This window comes from Morchella sextelata (assembly GCF_020137385.1).
Source record: "Morchella sextelata strain SCLS chromosome Unknown scls_6, whole genome shotgun sequence".
Classification (NCBI taxonomy): Eukaryota; Fungi; Ascomycota; class Pezizomycetes; order Pezizales; family Morchellaceae; genus Morchella; species Morchella sextelata.
The window spans coordinates 731195-748760 of record NW_025408621.1 but is presented as its reverse complement, the minus strand read 5'-3'; the positions used below and the strand labels follow the sequence as shown (position 1 = coordinate 748760).

The window sequence follows — 17566 nt, the reverse complement described above, 5'->3', positions numbered from 1 at the left end:
AAAAACAATAACGAATAGAAAATAACGATTTAGTAACTTGAAAAACATAACGAATAGAAAATAGAATCGAAACTAATTATTAGAAATAAATTGATTCATTCTTGAAACTTTGCATAAAATATGTTCAAAGTCTAAAAATGTCAATTCTCGTTGGTGGCCACTGACATTCCCCCAAAGATCTGACCAATTCTCTTTCATCGCATTGAAAACGTTGTCCAAAATCGGTGTGAGCTCTCTGGAATCTTCAGGATATTCTGCTCGAGCAGTCGGTAGTTGTACATATGCAATTTTGAGACCACCGCGAGGTCCCTCCGATCCAGCATGTAATACTTTATTCACCAAATCGTTGATTGTGGGTGGTTGACAAAGACCAATCTCAAATAAATCTCCTGTAACCATCCAAGGCAATAAACCACCTGAAACAAAATAAGGGATTTTCCATGATACAATCAAATCCATTACACTTTTAAAAGTCGGTTTTTCTTGTCGAGAAATATAACCATGAATAAAAGTTGCAAGACTGTTTGCCTTTCGGGAAAGTGATGTGAGTACCCGATCAACTTGAATCGCTTTTATACTCATCTGTCCATAGACTCGAAGCATCAGAAAGCTCGGTTCGGTACGTGGATTCAACTGTCTTTCCTGATCTTTCCAAGTGGTCTGAGCAGTATGAAAATCTTCAGAATTTTCACAGTCACTGTAAAGTTCGATCAAGGATGGAAATCCCCAAGCAGTTCTGGAAATAAGACACTTTCGACTTATAATCGTCAAGTTGTTGATATCACCAAATTCCGGAAGTATAGGTGAGCCATCAGGATTGAAATTATTGCCAGATAAGCTTTTCATCAAACTTTTAAAGCTTGGACCTTGAGTCCTTGCACATAAAAGCTTATCCTTATCGACGTCTTTTCCGCATGCTGCACGAACATATTTCAAAGTTGTCGAATTTGTGATATTTGAGGTTTTTGTTACGAAATATTGTATCGGCGATGGGTGATTCAGAATCTCAATACAGATTTCATTGATTTTGAGTACTGAATAAAAACATTTCAGAATAGAACATGCTCCGTCAATTGCTACCTGATTACCACTGATTGGTTCAAGACTTTCATTCAATCGATTAAGATCAAGGTCGTTAAGTTCGAACGGTTGTTGAAACGGTCTGATGCGTTCGATTCTAGATCGCTTGACTGTTCTCGATATAGAATTGTCAAACTGTTTACGTTTGGTAGAATTTCCGACAGGTAAAATTGCTGAACGTTGAGCAGCCCGGTTTTGTTCTATCAAATAATTAGTATAAATGTACAAATTATCGATAATACTTTTTAACTTACGTGTATTGGTACCAAGAAAAGAATTAAAGGTTTTGGTGCCACGTCGTTGAAATAATTGATCAAGGTCGAAATGTTCGGAAAGGATTTTGGCAAGCTGATTTACAGCTGTAATTGCTGGCCTAATACTTTCCTCCTCGGTAATTATGGATACAATATTATCCATAGTTTGGCTCGATAGCTTATTACTAACATCATATCGAAATGCAAAGTCATATACTGGTGGTACAAACAAATATAATTCCGGAGTCGATTTTTCGTCGTTATCTGTTGATATTTAGTATTAAATTAATACTTAAAATATGAAAGGGAAATATACCAACGTCTGATAATGCATTGCAAATTCTTTGGAGAAATTTAATTCTACCAAAAATATGTCGGTAGTGATAGTTACGATTAGTTACCATTGGTAACGTAACTTCGGTAATATCAGACAAACGTGTTCTTTTGAAAGATCCAATAAATGCATGCACAGGATAAAACACTGTCATGCCCCAAAGTACATTGCGGAAAGCTTTCGCTTTTAATGCAGGTGAAGAAATATGGCGTGGATCAGGTTCGAGATTAACATCAAGATGCCAACCGCTATGGTGTTTATCACCTAAAATCTCCTCTGCCGAAAAAAAAAAGCTTTAGACCAGGTTCATTCGATCCATTCAAAGGATCTACTAATTCATCAATTTTTTTCCTTAAACGATAGGCAATACTGTTTGGCGGAAGAACGATATTTGATGTGGGGTTGAACAGATCGAAAAAATCATGTTCTAACATTTCCATATGTTCGAATGCTAATTTCCCTTGAGCTGCCAGTAAACCACTTTCGAGGGGATCTAGCTGACTTGCTTTTTTTGAGAGCGTTCCCAAAATACGGGAATAAGTAGTTGAGAAATCAGGAATGAAGCGAGATGGATCTTGTATTTCAGTTTGATCAACAGGTGGAAGGAACGGGATTTGATCTTTTAATTCGTCGCGGATTGAAAACGTATGTTGATTCTTCATCATTAATGATGTTTCCTTGAGTGTCGCAATAAAGTTTTCGATAGCCCCCAATTCAAACAGCTCAAAGGAATTGATATCATCAACCGTACGTACTGGAGGTTCATTATCATTATCATTGTCGACACCGATATGATCGAAAAGATTTTGATTTTTTTCTGAATTATATTCAAACAGTTGAATATCAGAAATATCATTGATATCGTTTTCATCTTCCGCAATATGAATCGAATTCTGATTAATCGGATTTTCAACATTCGAATTGGTTATCAATGATGTTATCGCATTCGAATTTGATTCGGTAATGGATGATTTAAAAGGTGTATGGCGTACAAAGTTGATTTTCTGACGGAGTTTGTCGATAAAGGTATCAAACAAAGTATTATCAAAAATATCTTTGATATTAATAGTTTGATATGGGGTATGTTGTGTAGTGATTACCGCTTGTGATTCCGGTGGTGTAAGATTCTCAACTTCAACGGAATTGTTTGCAGAAACGGAATAGGGAGTGAGTGTATACTGCGAATCGTTATCCGGAAAAGAAATCGAATTATATTGAGCTTCAGCATCAATATTAATTGCAATGTGTCTTCCAAAAATATTTTTGATATTCGGAATATTAACTCTTAAAATCTCTCTAGCTCTCCACGTATCATAGTTTTCCTTTCCCCCAAAACTAGAAAGAGCATCAGCCATGAGATTAGGACGTTCCGGCGCAGAATTGACAAAGCTACCATAATTCCGATAGGTGGTATTCTTCATTGTCGGTCCTTTAGGATAACAGATAATATTGAAACGGGTATCTTCAGTATATCCGAAAGGGAGAGATGAGGAATCGTTGTTATCTAGAACCATCGGCATTCCAGTGTGTTCTTCGATACCTTGAAAAATGATCATAGACATTGGTTTGACTGGGATCAATGTATCGAAATCAGGAAACCAGAAGTATCCAAGCGAAGTTGAATCTTTGATGACCGACACGTTAAGAGCAAGCGAAAAGGAAAGTTCATCGTCTGTGGAATCACAATGAACACCGGCAGCTGTACCTTGCAATCTCATTGTGTTGGTACTACGGTTGATTTGCGATGAAGTGAAATAGGTTTGTGAACCAGTAGATGGCCCAAAAAATGGTGGATTGTAACGTTCATGTCTTTCCTTCGTGAATTGATTATAGACGTCGTCCATAACAGTTGACATAACACGTCCACCAAGATCGCCAAGGATACAATGGAATTTGGCCAACCATTGCATAAATTCAGGATCTTTAGTTTTCTCCCAAGTTGAATGTACAGCAGGGGCTGCTGCGTAAGAACCTTGAAGTGCGATTCCGGTCGTATAGGCGGTATTCGGACCATCACGATTACCAGTCATATCGTGATCGAATTTCTGGAAACCTGACTCCCATTTCTGCAACCCGTAATCGAAATTGCCACGTACGTGTTCAGCAAGATTTTTGTGAAGACGGAGAATTTCAGGATCATTGAATTTGCCGATATCGCTTTGGTCAAGATACATGAACTTAAACCATTCACCGATAACTTGGTTGTTGTCATCGAGTAACTGACGATAATGAGGTTGACCACTGACTGCAATGTGTAGATCGGGGTAATCGCAGGGATTGAAAGTACATTGAGACATCTTTGCCTTAATATCTTGCAATTGAGTGATAGAAAGCTTCGTACCAGCCTTATGAAGAATCGGTTCGTTTAGCCGGAACTTAATTTGATTCTTAATAAGGCTCCCGTAATGAGGTTGAAATGTCTATAATGAATGTTAGTTATAAAAAGTAAAAATAGAATTATAGAAATAATACCATAACTAATAATTTTCTTTTTTATTCTTCGTAAATTTTTGTTCAGATATTGAAAATACGGTTTAGGTATCGAAAATACGGTTTTGGTATCGAAAATACGGTTCTGATATCGAAAATACGGTTCCGGTATCGAAAATACGGTTTAGGTATCGAAAATACGGTTTTGCTATTAAAATACGGTTTTAACTAATTATATCAGCAAAAATTATCCTATTACTAAGCAATTATATAAGCGATTATGTAAGCTGACAGGGGTAGAGGGGGAAAAAAGGGCGTATATACGCCCTTTTTTCCCCCTCTACCCCTGTCAGCTTATATAATACCTACACACAATACTCACCTTTTTCAGTCGGAGTGCAAGGAGTGCAAGTTAATCTTGAAAGAAAATGGGCGGTTGCACCCTTTAATATACCTTCCCTTCCGCTCCCATCAACCCCTAACCCTCCCCACACCACTCCAGAATATTCGGTCGCCATCCGCGCCCCTCCCCACACCACTCCAGAATATTCGGTCGCCACCCGCGCCCTTGCGCCTTTGCGCAGCGCTCCAGCAAAGCGCACCCGACACCTAGTTAGCTTTAATGAATTTATCCAGTCACAGTCATGTGTTTTTCTTCTTTTTTTCTGTGTTTGTTACTTGGGCATATATCCGTATGTAATAATAGTTTGGACAGAAATCAGGCTTCTGTAAATGGTGTCCTGTGTGGTGGCCAAGACATGCATGCATGGTGATTTCTCATGATTCTCGGGATTCCAGCAATCGACAGCTTCGATGCAGCTACATAGTGCATATCTAGCAAACCTCGGACTATCTTCAAACGCCTCCCTTAAACCTATCTTCCCTCACATAATATAAAGTCCCAATATAGGTCAAAAGGTAAACTAGATGATTGATATCTGCATCTGCATCACGTAATATCACTCCAGCTATATGATTTTATGATGAGGAAATTTTATTCTTAAGCTTCTAACAAAAAACAGCAAGGTTAAGCGCCTGCTCAAATCCATAAAATCTGCATATGCATGAATACTCATAAAAAAAAATACCGACCACATCACTAGGATAGAGGTCAATGATAGGTATCAACCAAACCGAGCCCCCTCGAGGGGAGCCCCTCGCCGAAAAGCAAACAACCAAATATAATACACCAAGCCTCCCAAACCCATTATAAAAAGAAGATAAAAACGATATTGGAAAAGAGAAAAGGGAAAGAAAAAAAAAAGGCCCAGTCCCTGACTACTTAGCAGAAGAGGAAGAGCCGGAGGCGGAGCTCGAAGCTGTCGCCGCCGCCGCCGCCACAGTCAGTTTCTTCATCCTCTCCTCCGCCGCCCTCGCCATTATCTCCCTCCTACTCAACTCCTGCCCGACCGGCTTCTCAGCACCCGTCGTCGAGCTCTTCGTGGTCCCCCCGCCACCAAGCTTAAACGACCCGCCCTTCCACCCCGCCTCATCCTGCTTCTCCTGCTCTGGCGGGTTATAGAACACCTCGTTCGTGAGCGCCCGCCCACCCACCGTCCAGTCGGCCTCTATACACTCCTTCTCCAGCAGATCTACACCACAAGCATAACCGTCAGCCATCGCCTCCACATCAAAAACAACGAAAAGGGCACTAATGTAGGTACTCACTCGTCAAATTCCAAAAATCCCTATCATGCTCCGAGAATTCGATATGCGCCAACTCATGCATGAGCGTCTTCCTCACCGTCTTATAGTCCCTCCACCCATCATACCAGTCCGTGCGCAGCCTGACCTCAATAACCTCCCCCTTATTCCTATTCAGCCCCAGCGTCTTCCCCTCGTGCGTGGTGTTCCCCGCGGGCTCCATCTCGAGCAGCAAGCCCACAGAGTACTTGTGCTTGCGCATGACGTGCTTGACGCCCGGGTCGTCGCGCAGCCGCTCGAGGAACTTGAGCGACGTCTCGTGGTGCGGCAGGTGCTGCAGCGTGCGCAGGTTGGCGAAGCTGTAGAGCGCGGATTCGGTGGCTTTCTTCCAGTCGCGGAAGGGCGTGGGTTTGGCGGGCTTGATGGGGCCGGACATGTTTGTGGTCACTGGTGAACTGGACTGACTGTGGTGTTGTAGGTGTTGATTTAGATGAGGGGAGGGTGCTGGTTGAATGGGTGCGAGCTGGGGATGGAGGAGGTGCAGGTAAAGAAGGATATTATATTCTGACTTCGCCCCAGTCAGAGGTTTTGAGAGAGCTTTCTATCTAAGCCTCGCCTTCTTCGGCCTTCGCTGCAGCACCATGTGTCGCTTTACTAATCAGTCAAATTGTCATCATCAATCGGCGCTTTTCCAGCCCGCCGGAGAATCGTTAATCCGGGGCCGGTAGTCGGTGCCTGTCGCCTCTTGTGCGACGGTTTGCGCCACAGGTTTTGTTTGGATACGCATGCTGTGGTTATCACTCGCACTGCCTACAACATGTAATAGGTACATGTACTTCACACAGAAAAAAGAGACGGGAAAACGTTGATAAACTATATAACTAAACGGCTGCCCATTACAAGAACCCCCCAGAAATATTCAAATCATTTATAACCCAAAATCTCAGCCCAGTTCCTCAAGAACACTCTCAATATCGCTCATCTCGAATGCGTCCAAGCATTTTGTACCCTCACAGACCTGGACTACAGGTTTTCCGCCTTTTCTGGTAGCTTTCTTCAAAAGCGCATCATGCAGAGAGTTCCTCTTGAGTAACCAATCTAGCGAATCCTTCTTGGCGGGATCAAGCTGTACGATTGTCGTGTTCGTCAACAGCTTCTTTCGCAAATGCTTCAGGTGCGCTGCAAGTGTTGGATCTTCCGGGTTACCAGCAAGTACAACGGAACGCATGCCCAGATTTGAAGCGACTATTGATGGCATCAATGACGAGAACAGGAACGGATGCTGTAAGAGCTCCGGTGAGAATGCGGAACATGTCTTCTGGGCGAGCTCTTCAAGACTTGAATCTCCAAGGATCGTAGCTAGGCGGAAAAGGTTGTTCGCAGAGACACCGTTGGTGGATGGCTCTTGGGAATCAAGACCTTTAAAAAAATTCCGAGGTTAGAATGGTTTCTGCATGATAGAATCTTGGGGTTTAATACCATCTTTAAGTCTCAGAATTAGATCTGATGCATTCTCGCTAGTGGAGAAAAATCCGCCATTTTCAGGGTCCCAGAAAAGCTCAATCTGCTTCTTTTGTAGCCTATCTGCCCACTGCAGATAGCTTACATCGAAGGTTGTCTCGTACCTAACCCAGAAAAAGCGTTAGGAAAGTGTTCCACACATAAACCATCAAAAGGCGCTCTGGCACGTACATATGCAACAATCCGGAAATCAAAAACGCATAATCATCCGCGAATCCTGGTGTTTCTCCCGGGCCTTCTCTGTAAACTCTTTTCAGGATCCCAGTCTTCTCATCATAGAGGTTTTTCCTGATGAATGCAACTGTCTCTTCAGCATTCTTAAGACAAGTCTTAGCCCGTGCCGGGTCGACTTCAGCCAAAGTAGCAGCCGCCTTGGCAAGGCCAACAATTGTCAGTCCGTTCCAGCTTGTGATGATCTTGTCATCTAGATTAGGTCTTGGCCTTTCTTTCAAACGGTGTTCCAATAGCCTCTTGCGGGAGGTACTAATTATACCAGTTATCTTCTCAGGACCCATCCCGTACATCTGGCTGAGCCTTTCTACGTTCGAAACAACGGACAAAACGTTTTGGGCAATGAACTCATCATGTGGATCTTGCTCAGGGTCAACGTTTCCATCACGATGGACGTTCCAGTACTTGGCGCATATGGAAGCCTCTTGCTCTCCCAGGATCATATCGAACTCTTTCCTTGTCCAGACGTAGAATGCTCCCTCTAACCCCAGCTATTAGAAACTTGCGTAGGTTACTTCTCGAGGGGAAATGCTAACCTCTCTTCTCTGTATCTGATTTTCTATAAAGGGAGTCCGCATCCTCCGAAGAGAAGAAGCCTCCCCCGGGATTCTTCAAGGCGTCTAAACAGATGTAATCCGTAATATCCTTGGCAGCATCAAGTAGCTTTTCAGAACTAGTTACCAACCAGGCATCAAGATAAATACTCAGAAGCTGTGCTTGATCATAAAGCATCTTCTCAAAGTGGGGCAAACTCCAATTCTCAGTCACAGAATATCTGGAGAACCCATGACCGATATGATCGTGGATACCCCCGCTCGCCATTTTCTTTACAGTGTCAATATATATACTTGCCAATCATAGTAGGACGTAAAACAAACCTCAAGAGTTGCTATCACCATCGACTTTGCATTGCGACACTCCATTTCACCAACGATGTCTTGCACTGTAGCTGGGAATGTACCCAGTCGTAGAAGAAATGCTAGGTTGACGGGTGTAGGGAACTTGGGAGCGCTCCCGAACCCGCCATTCACTGGGTCATAGCGGGCCATAAAGTGTTGATAAGACTCTTCCAGCAAGTCCAATTCAAGACCCTCGCCCTCGCCACCTTTCAGACCTTCGTCTGTGAAGTCTTTTAATTGCTTCATGATGTCACTTGCAGACATTAGGCACTTCTGCTGCTGTTCTTTCCAAACCTTCACGATTTTCTCCAGCACCTCTAGGAAGCCAATTTGTTCCTTTACTGCGCCCCCAGCGTGTGGACCTGGCCAGTATGTTCCGCCGAAGACGGGCTGTAGATCTGGGGTGAGAAAGACATTGAGTGGCCACCCGCTACAAAGAAATTAGTATCGTACGCTAGGAGTATATACTCAGGCACAAAAAGATATAATACTAACCCAGAGCCTGTGGTAGCTTGTACCTGTTTCCAAAGTTAGCAGCAATCCTGTAACTTCTATGACCGGAATGTCACATACAAAGTTCATGTAGATACGATCAATATCTGGTCTCTCTTCTCTGCATATTCGGTCAGATATTATTCACCATTCATTTTTGGAACAATGAGCTTTTACCGGTCAATCTTAATCGGGATAAAATGCTCGTTAAGGACACGGGCGACCTCTTCGTTCTCGAAGCTTTCACGTTCCATAACCTAGTTCAGAAAGGTTACTTTATAGGTTCTAAAAAAAATTATTTGATTTATTATAATGGCTTTTGCTTACATGGCACCCTGATGTTTGTAAAGTGTTCATTTCTTGTCAGCTTGTCTCTTCTTTCTTCTTGGAACCATGCTTTCTTTCTGGTCGTATGGCTTTTGTTGCTCTTCCGTATCTGATACTCACAGTGACAAGCTGCATACCCAATACTGACAAACACAATTCTGTTGTGTTTCTTCGCGAGGGCCAGCGTTTCTTCTGTCCATAGCTGCCAGTGAACCGGATTGTTCGCATGACCACGGACCTACTCCCATTAGCTTCTTGCATTAGGCAAAGCTAGACGCGTGAAGGGGTTCAAAAGTTACATAGGGACTACGACTCTCCGCGAGCTGGTTCAACTTGAGCACAAATCTATCCTTGTCGACCGGTGACGAATGCTGATCCACTGCCGCTGCCGCTGCTGCTGCTGCACCCTTTGCTCCAGCTCCTCCTTGGCCATTAGCGCTCGAAATGGGGGTTGGGAGAGCTACGGCCTTTGTTTTGCCTGTTGACGCCATTTTGGGGGACCCAAATGGATGGGGGGTGGAAATAGATGAGGTTGTTAAGAAAATACAAAAGAAAAAATTCAAAAAAGGATGTTCAAGTTGCGTGGGTGGTGGTGGCGATAAGGAAAGGATAAGCTCCTTCCTGCCCGCACTTTTAGCGTGTCTGGTAGCGAGATCCCAGTAGGAAAATACCCCGCCAGAGATGTGGTCAGGGGTGGTTTGGGAGGGGGGCGGAGGTTTAATATGGACTTTGTCAAACGAGATGAAGTATGAAGCTTTATTTTTTGACAGGGGAGCAGAAGCAATGCGAAGGCAGAGAAGACGTGATGGTTCTAGAAGAAAATGTGAGGCTGAATTTTTTTTTTTAACTCTACTTCAGGGCTTTGCTAAGCGCAGTGCAGCTTGTTGGCCAGGTATCGAAGGTTTCGAAACAGTCTGCCAGATTGCTAGCTGCACATGAAAGACGCCAGGCTGTGTGGTCTTGCATAATCAACACACACATCGGACGAGTGTAACCTTTCATAACGCAGGTGCTCTACATAAGACACCTCATTATCATAACCCGGTACGATTTTAAACATCTGCAAAGCTGTTTATATTGATTTAAAGCTTAGGCATTGGAGTGGGGAAACCGCCTCTCCGTGTTCCTTTGATACCTTCAAAAATTCGAAACCATACGTCATAGATCACCGCAGTGCTGTTTAGGCTCGAAACCTTACTATCGCGCACTTTTAACAATGCTCCTTAAGTTACTTGAGCTTGAGGCTATGATCAGTCGGAATTTGAACCCGCTATCGAGTACCAGCTGTAAACACGAGAAACCGTTGCATGATATCTTCCCCAGCTAGTGAAACCACAACCAATAGGCCTAATTGAAAGCATTGGGGAAGTTCTAGATAACAAAGGCTAAGCTCATATCCATTCGCTCTTACTCCCGTCAACGCTCTCCCGTTCGCTCCTATTATCGCAAGTCCCGTAATCTATGCCATTTCGCTTGCATGAGAATACGGCTAGCAGCTTGCTGCTCTAGGTACGAGCCCACTAGTAGATAAACCATTATCGCTATCGATGCAGATCTTCCGTAGTCTTATTCCAATCTCAGCCCTAACCCGGAAAGCCCCCTCTAGATACTGCATCCCGCCAATGGTCCCTACATGTATCTACATACTCTACAGTATCAGAAATGGGGGTAAAAACTGATACCGCATCAGTACGGCATTGTGAGAATATGCCGCTTTATCTCCGTATCTTGACGAAGTATACGGTAGTGTTACCGCAATGGTACGGCATTGCCAAAGACCGCGGTAGTCTTCTGTCACTGTACTCTACACGCACGTTGATAGGCCCCTCCCCCGACCTCCGGTGTCTGTGAATCCTCTTTCATCCTACGAGTTCCCCAGAGTGCCTCAAAGACCTCCTCCGAATACGACCCCACGCTTACTCTCAACACCTCAATTCTACCTCATAATTGCTAACCCTCTATAGCTGCCGGGGTGATACCACATCCCGAGTGATCCCCCATGCTCCACACCGGGCAACAACCACTCCGCACTGCTCTAACCAATCCGATTCGTCACTCTACATGCAACACCCCAGCAGGGCCATCACTGACGAGGTTTATCCATCCGGAATAGGGAGCTCAATTGCAATAATTATGTATCTACAAATCCGATGTTCCGCTCCAGTAAAGGACATTATTTGGAACACGTGCGGCTACTGCATCAAGCCGGCAAAGGCATTAAGACTCGGTTTATAAGTTTGTGGAGGTGCAGTCTCGGACCTCGGTTCCCCCCGGTCTCTGGCAGTAGCGGTAGCGGCCTGGCCTCCCCACGACGATCACCGAAGTGGAGTAAACGGGAGAGGCGCATTGAAACACGCTGCCCCAGATCCAGAGATACCTACTGTATGTTTGTTATTTTCCCGGATAGAAGATAAACCAATAGTTATGATACGAAACTAGAGTATAGTAACTACCAAAACACCACAAGTGTATATGGGTATGGATCTAGCAAAAGGTACCACCTGTGTAGCAACGCAATGAGGCATCACAAGTTCGCTACCGCACTGTACAGCCTCTAATTGATGGGGACAAATGATTGAAAATCAATTCTGGGCCCTCACCAAGGGTTCTCTGAGCTTTAGGAAGATTTGGAGTTTATCCGTTGTGTGGTTCTAGTTCATAATAAGGATTTGGCTAGCTGTGCGGACGGTTTTGCTATATCGACACCCATATATGATATGCATCAAGATATATATAACCTAAAAAACAAAAAGATTCTAGCTATATATCGCGCCGAGAGATCGCCAATGAGAAAATACAAAAAAATAAGCCAATTGCGGGAAGACATAAATACTGTTACAAATCACTTTTTTGGCCCCCTTTGTTTGCTCGGGTCATGCATTCTCACTCGATAGACACCGCTGATGGTGTTGTTGGTGCTTACCCTTGCCCTTGCCCTTTATCACCATAAGGGGAGAGGGAGGTGTCTATCTGGGAACCTCCGGTCGGGATCTATTTGGCCTTGAGCTTGAGCTGTGCCCGCCTGTTTGCCAGCGCGGTCTGGGTGGCCATAAACAGCGCATCCTTAAACGCGAACAAAAACGCCGCCGTGAGCACGCTCTGCACCAACTTCGGCCCAATCCCTACACCACCACAGTCAGTCAGCACATCCCCCCAACCACCCCTCCCAGGAAAGACTCACCATTATACAACCCCGTCCACCCCTCCTCCTTCACAATGCTCCTAATCCCGCCCAACAGCCCCCCCGCCTTCTTCTCGCCCTTCGCCGCAACATGCAGCCTGCTCTTAACCGTGATATACGGATACGTCAGCGCCGTCGCCACCAGCTTCCCGAGCGCCCCCAGCACAAACGCGTCCTGCGGCGTCACGCTCCGCTTGCGCCGCCGCTCAAGCACGTTCTTGAGCTGCTCGTAGATGGTGTACTGCAGGATGGGGTTCATGACGAGCACCAGCGCCGGCAGCACGCCCTTGAAGAAGGCGCGGATGCCGCCCTCGCTGTACAGGTCCTTGATTGTGCCGAGCGTGCTCGGCGCCTTTGCGGGCGCGCTCACGGCGCCCGTCGGGTCTTGGAGCGTGGGGAGGGTGCTGGTGGTGGAGACGGTGCTGCTGGTGGAGCCGGTGCTGGGGGAGCGCTTGCGTGCCGTCATGCGCGTGTTGACGACCCAGATGGGGTTTGTGAGGAGGACGGTGGCGGAGCCGGCGAGCGCGCCGGCCATCATGGATTCGAGGGTGGAGAGCTTGTTGCGGCGGGGGGATTTAGACGCTAGCGCGGCCTTCTCGAAGGCCGAGCGTGACCATTCGTACCCTGTGGATTGTTAGTGGGTGGGGGGAGGAGAGGAAATGGGGGGGGGGGGGGGGGGAGGGGGAAAGACAGTAGTAGTAGACAAAGTTTGTGACGGAGATGCCGAAGACGGCGCTGTCGAGGCCGGCATAGAGGCCCGAGATGCCTTCGCGCTGGATGATGCGGCGGACGGCGTCGGGGACGGAGGACTGGGCGCGCTTGGACTCGACTTGGGAGCGGGTGGAGAGGGTGATTAGTGGGTAGGTGAGGACCATGGAGAGGACTCCACCACCTGTTTGGCCGTCAGTATTCTGGCATTGTAGTGGGAGAGAGCTAGAGAGGCTGGGCAGAGGAGGGGGATGTACCAGCGCCTGCGACGGCGTGAAGAACCTAGAGAGAAAGAGAGGCATGTCAGCATGCGTTTTGCGGGGGAGGGGGGGGCCTAGTAGTTTGACAGCGGGTGGGGGTGCATACATTATCGTTTGTGGACATTGCAGACTACACTGTGTATCAAAAAGCAGCACAATAACGAGAGCAGCAGTACGAGCTGTCACAGGACGGTGGTGGAGGTAGTGGAAGTGTTATGTAGGACCTGAGGCGGAGAGGGACGCCAGCACACCGTACATGTAATAAAGAGAGAGAGAGAGAGAGAGAGAGAGAAAGAGAGAGATGCTCGGTTCTTCGGGCGTGGGTGCTGTGGGCTGGATGCTGTGGGCTGCGATCCTACACTTCCCCGTGCCTGTGCTGCCTGTGCTGCCTGTGCTGCCTGTGCGTGCTGCTGTCCGTCGTCTTTCTGTAGCTTGTGATCGTGTTGAGCGCCGAGTGGCGCTAGGCCGGGGCGGGACAGCCGAGGTTGCGGGGAGGAGACGTTGCTGTGTGGGGTTTGTGTGTGCATCTGCACGAGGAGCTTTGGGGATAGCTGAGCTCTGCGTCGGAGGCTCTCTCTGCAACAACAACGCTCGTCTGTGGAGGTACATGACTTTGACCCTCTCTCAATTGACCAAGCTGAGGGCTACTCTAAAGTACATGTAGTCTACAGCTATTACCGAGTTTTAAACGATCACAGAACGATCTCTTAACTTCGAATTCCAGCCGTGTTTGACAGCTGTAAATGCCATGCAGTCTAGAGTAGAGTACAGTGGTCTGGATTACTCAAAAGGCCCCAAAGTGCATACATACATGTACTCACTGCATCTGTCCAGATTGGACCGCACATCAAAAACCGGGGTTTCCAACAACACACAGGACAGGCATAGGGAAGGGCTCTATGCAAACAGAAACCATTGGAGAAATCGGTAATGGAGGACGGGTCTTCGGCTTAGTTATATTATTAAGGACCCATAATTTGGTAGTCTACAGCGTGCACATTGTGTCTGCGTTTGGAATGCTTACACAGACATAAAGCTCAGAAGATCAATGTCAACTACATGTAACTGATCATGATCTGACTCGAGACCAGGGTTAGGGGATGAATGTTGCCCTGCTCACAGAGTCTGACTCGGGACTAGGACTAGGGTTAGGGATAATTCTATCTCCAGCAGCTTTTCACTTTGTGTGTCTTGAGTTGAATAAGGTCCGGTGTATATTCTGACATCTACCAAAGCCTTTGCAGCTAGTATGACGTACAATACCGTAGATACGTAATATCTATTCTCCTAGAAGCTGAAATAGTCTGTCGGTGGGACTTTCAATTGATGTGCACTTTCTTCAAAAATGCATACGACCCTGCAAGCTGGCGTATACGCCAACTTTTCAGCACACAACCCCTGCACACTTGTAAGTACTCACCCTTTTCACGGTCGGAGCGAAGACTTGTCTGCGATAAAAGTGGGCGGGCCGCGCCCTTTATATACACACACACCCGTTCCCTCCCCCCCCAACCTCCTGGCACCCACCCAACGCTCCCAGCAAAGACACCCGATACCTACATGTATTGTAGTTACATGTGCATGCAAGTAGAGAGGATTTCATCCTCTTGAGTTAAGTTCTCCATCTTTAACAAGAGAAAAAGAGCCAGACGGGCGAGGAGTGCAAACTTTTGCCTACCATAATAGCTGGAGCCACAAAGACGGAATCTCGAAACGGAGGTGAAACAAGCTTCTTTAACGCGTGCCAAGTAGAAGACAACGAGCCTTAGTAATCCAGGATCTGGATGTCGATGATTAGATTAGCAGGCGCCGGCGTCGGATCAGTTGCCGAGCGGCCCTTTTCTGGTGTTTGCCCAGGCAGGAGGCACAAGAGCCTTGGGAACCAGTCAGCCACTGCGGCTCAAAGTGCTCCATGGACGGGGGGGGCGTTGGGCGACATGTGGTGTGGTGTGTCGTCGGCGCGGCGGGACTGTTCCATATTGCGTGCACGACCAGCAGCAGCTGGGCCAAGCAGAGTAAGGTAAGGAAGAACAACAGTAAGAACTACATGTAGCTAGGTAAGCTCGATCGGGCTTCTAGACATTTCGCCCTTCTCGGATCAGCCCTTCTGCAACACTGCATACCTGGCCTCTCAAACACCTCACGCAGATACATACTTAAACATCAGTCAGTGCCTTCCTTACTGACAGCAGCTGGTCTGGTATCGTGAGATTCTTTTCGTTGGGGACATTGTTTAGCTCTCTCTCCACTGTTTCCCCCTTTAAAGTTTTTATTAGCCATGGCACAGCCTGCGCCGACAGCTGCCAGGTCTCCTGCGTATGCAAAGAGCATCCTCAAAGTGCTGTTCATATCTCTACTGTTCGACTTGGTAGGTCCCGTACATCGCATATATAGCTGCCGAGCCCTGGCAATATACGAATGAACCCAGTGTTAACAACAGCTCTAATAGCTATCATTCACCCTCATCCTCCCGCTATTCCCACGCCTACTGGATTTCTACAAGGCCCAGCCCAACAATGTCGTCCTGGAATCGATCTTCAACACCCTCAACGCCTTCAAGGCGTCCTTCCACCGCCCAATCTCTTCGCGCTTCGACGTTGTTCTCCTCGGTGGAGCTCTGGGCTCTCTATTCTCGTTCCTCCAGGCTGTGTCCAGCCCAATCATTGGCTCCCTGAGTGACCGCTATGGGTATGTCTAATATAGCTCCTCACCGCAATTGTAACCGCGGCCATTAACAGCCCCCCAAAGGCGCCGAACAGCTCTCCTCTACTCCATGATTGGCAACATCCTCTCCGTCCTCCTCTGGGTCGTCGCCACCGACTTCCCCACCTTCCTCGCCTCCCGCATCGTCGGCGGCCTCTCGGAGGGCAACGTCCAGCTCGCAATCGCAATCGCAACCGACGTCTCGACCGCCGAGACCCGTGGCGCTACCCTCGCGCTTGTCGGCGTCGCATTCAGCATCGCATTCACGTTTGGGCCCATGATGGGGGCGTATCTGGCGAGCAAGACACTGACGCTCAAGATCTCTGAGAAGAACCCGTTCGTGACTGCGGCGCTGTTCTCGCTGGCATTGTTGGTGGTGGAGACGGCGTTCCTGTACTGGGAGCTGCCGGAGACGCGGCCGTTGCGGGAGGCGGCGGAGAAGGAGGAGAAGAAGAAGACGGTGGCGGAGGAGAGGACGGCGGCGGATAAGGCGAGGAGTGATGCGTCGGGGATCACGCTCTTGAATGCGACGCATCTCCTCTTTCTGCTCATCTTTAGTGGGATGGAGTTCTCGCTGCCGTTTATGACTTTTGACTTGTTTAACTACACCTCCACAGACTCGGGGAAGCTGTTGGGCTTCATTGGGCTGCTGGCATCGGTCCTGCAGGGCTCGTTTGTGCGCCGCGCGAAGCCGGCGCTGGTTGTGAAGACTGGGTTGGCGAGTGCGGCGATCAGTTTCTTCCTGCTGAGCCGTGTGAATAGCCAGAGGGAGCTATATGTAGCGGCCGCATTCCTGGCAGTAACGAGCGCAAGTGTTGTGACTGGCTTGACCGCGTTGGTTAGCTTGAAGATTGGCGAGCAGGAGAGAGGAAGAGTGTTGGGCGGGTTCAGGTCTGCTGGTACGTATATCCAACACTCTACAAAGCATCCGCCTGGCAATGATTGCCATCCACCGTCGGCGGTGCCGTTGTTTCGTTTCCTCGCGGCTGGGCTAGGCTAGCTAGCTAGTCCCGGCGGAGTTGAAACTCGGGGACCCGCAGATCATTTCTAGAGGGCTAACGAGATGCAACTAAAAATTTTAGGCCAGATTGGACGAGCTACTGGACCGCTACTTTTCTGTAAGTCTTTTTTTTTCTTTCTTCTATTTTTATCCCCTCTCCACGCCGTCGTTTTGAAAAGAAAGGCTAGAAAAAAAAAAAAAAAAACTACTCGGAGGAGCTGGGTGAGATAGTGAAACTTGGGATTTGGAGCTAAGTTGTTGGGCATGCAGGTACCCTCTACTGGTGGGCAGGACGAGAAACTGCCTATGTCGTTGGTGGGACGGGAATGGTGGGTGTCGCGACACTTGTGTGGAGGGGTTTGGGGAAATGATTGGCCGTTTGGATACCGCAAGAGCTCTTTTTCTCTCTCTGGGTTATCGTAGCATCTAGGCCACTAAGTGAGGTTGGTGGGTATGTAGCGTGCATTCTACTTACTTTACTATTACATGGAGTACCTAGAGC

The 17566-nt window shown here is 47.2% G+C and overlaps 5 protein-coding genes across 5 annotated transcripts; 1 reads left to right on the top strand and 4 right to left on the bottom strand.

Annotated features, from left to right (window-relative positions):
* Window positions 1–556: 556 nt before the first annotated feature.
* On the bottom strand, window positions 557–3965 carry H6S33_011334 (uncharacterized protein; the record flags this gene model as incomplete). The annotated part of the gene is made up of 4 exons (XM_044842684.1): window positions 557–660; window positions 867–1280; window positions 1335–1598; window positions 2039–3965. The coding sequence occupies 4 exons, from the start codon at window positions 3963–3965 to the stop codon at window positions 557–559; spliced, it is 2709 nt and encodes a 902-aa protein (XP_044696102.1).
* Window positions 3966–5376: 1411 nt separating this feature from the next.
* Window positions 5377–6178, bottom strand: H6S33_011333 (uncharacterized protein; the record flags this gene model as incomplete). Its single annotated transcript, XM_044842683.1, has 2 exons — window positions 5377–5690; window positions 5767–6178. The coding sequence occupies 2 exons, from the start codon at window positions 6176–6178 to the stop codon at window positions 5377–5379; spliced, it is 726 nt and encodes a 241-aa protein (XP_044696101.1).
* A 507-nt stretch (window positions 6179–6685) lies between these two features.
* Window positions 6686–9703, bottom strand: H6S33_011332 (uncharacterized protein; the record flags this gene model as incomplete). Its single annotated transcript, XM_044842682.1, has 11 exons — window positions 6686–7161; window positions 7222–7367; window positions 7435–7975; window positions 8031–8319; window positions 8373–8823; window positions 8889–8911; window positions 8967–9006; window positions 9063–9142; window positions 9213–9220; window positions 9333–9450; window positions 9512–9703. 11 exons carry the CDS (start codon window positions 9701–9703, stop codon window positions 6686–6688), a joined length of 2364 nt encoding a protein of 787 aa, XP_044696100.1.
* Window positions 9704–12203: 2500 nt separating this feature from the next.
* On the bottom strand, window positions 12204–13485 carry H6S33_011331 (uncharacterized protein; the record flags this gene model as incomplete). Its single annotated transcript, XM_044842680.1, has 5 exons — window positions 12204–12334; window positions 12394–13017; window positions 13085–13285; window positions 13359–13383; window positions 13468–13485. 5 exons carry the CDS (start codon window positions 13483–13485, stop codon window positions 12204–12206), a joined length of 999 nt encoding a protein of 332 aa, XP_044696099.1.
* Window positions 13486–15639: 2154 nt separating this feature from the next.
* H6S33_011330 (uncharacterized protein) lies at window positions 15640–17435 on the top strand (the record flags this gene model as incomplete). The annotated part of the gene is made up of 5 exons (XM_044842679.1): window positions 15640–15729; window positions 15811–16049; window positions 16110–16963; window positions 17147–17182; window positions 17335–17435. 5 exons carry the CDS (start codon window positions 15640–15642, stop codon window positions 17433–17435), a joined length of 1320 nt encoding a protein of 439 aa, XP_044696098.1.
* Window positions 17436–17566: the final 131 nt, after the last annotated feature.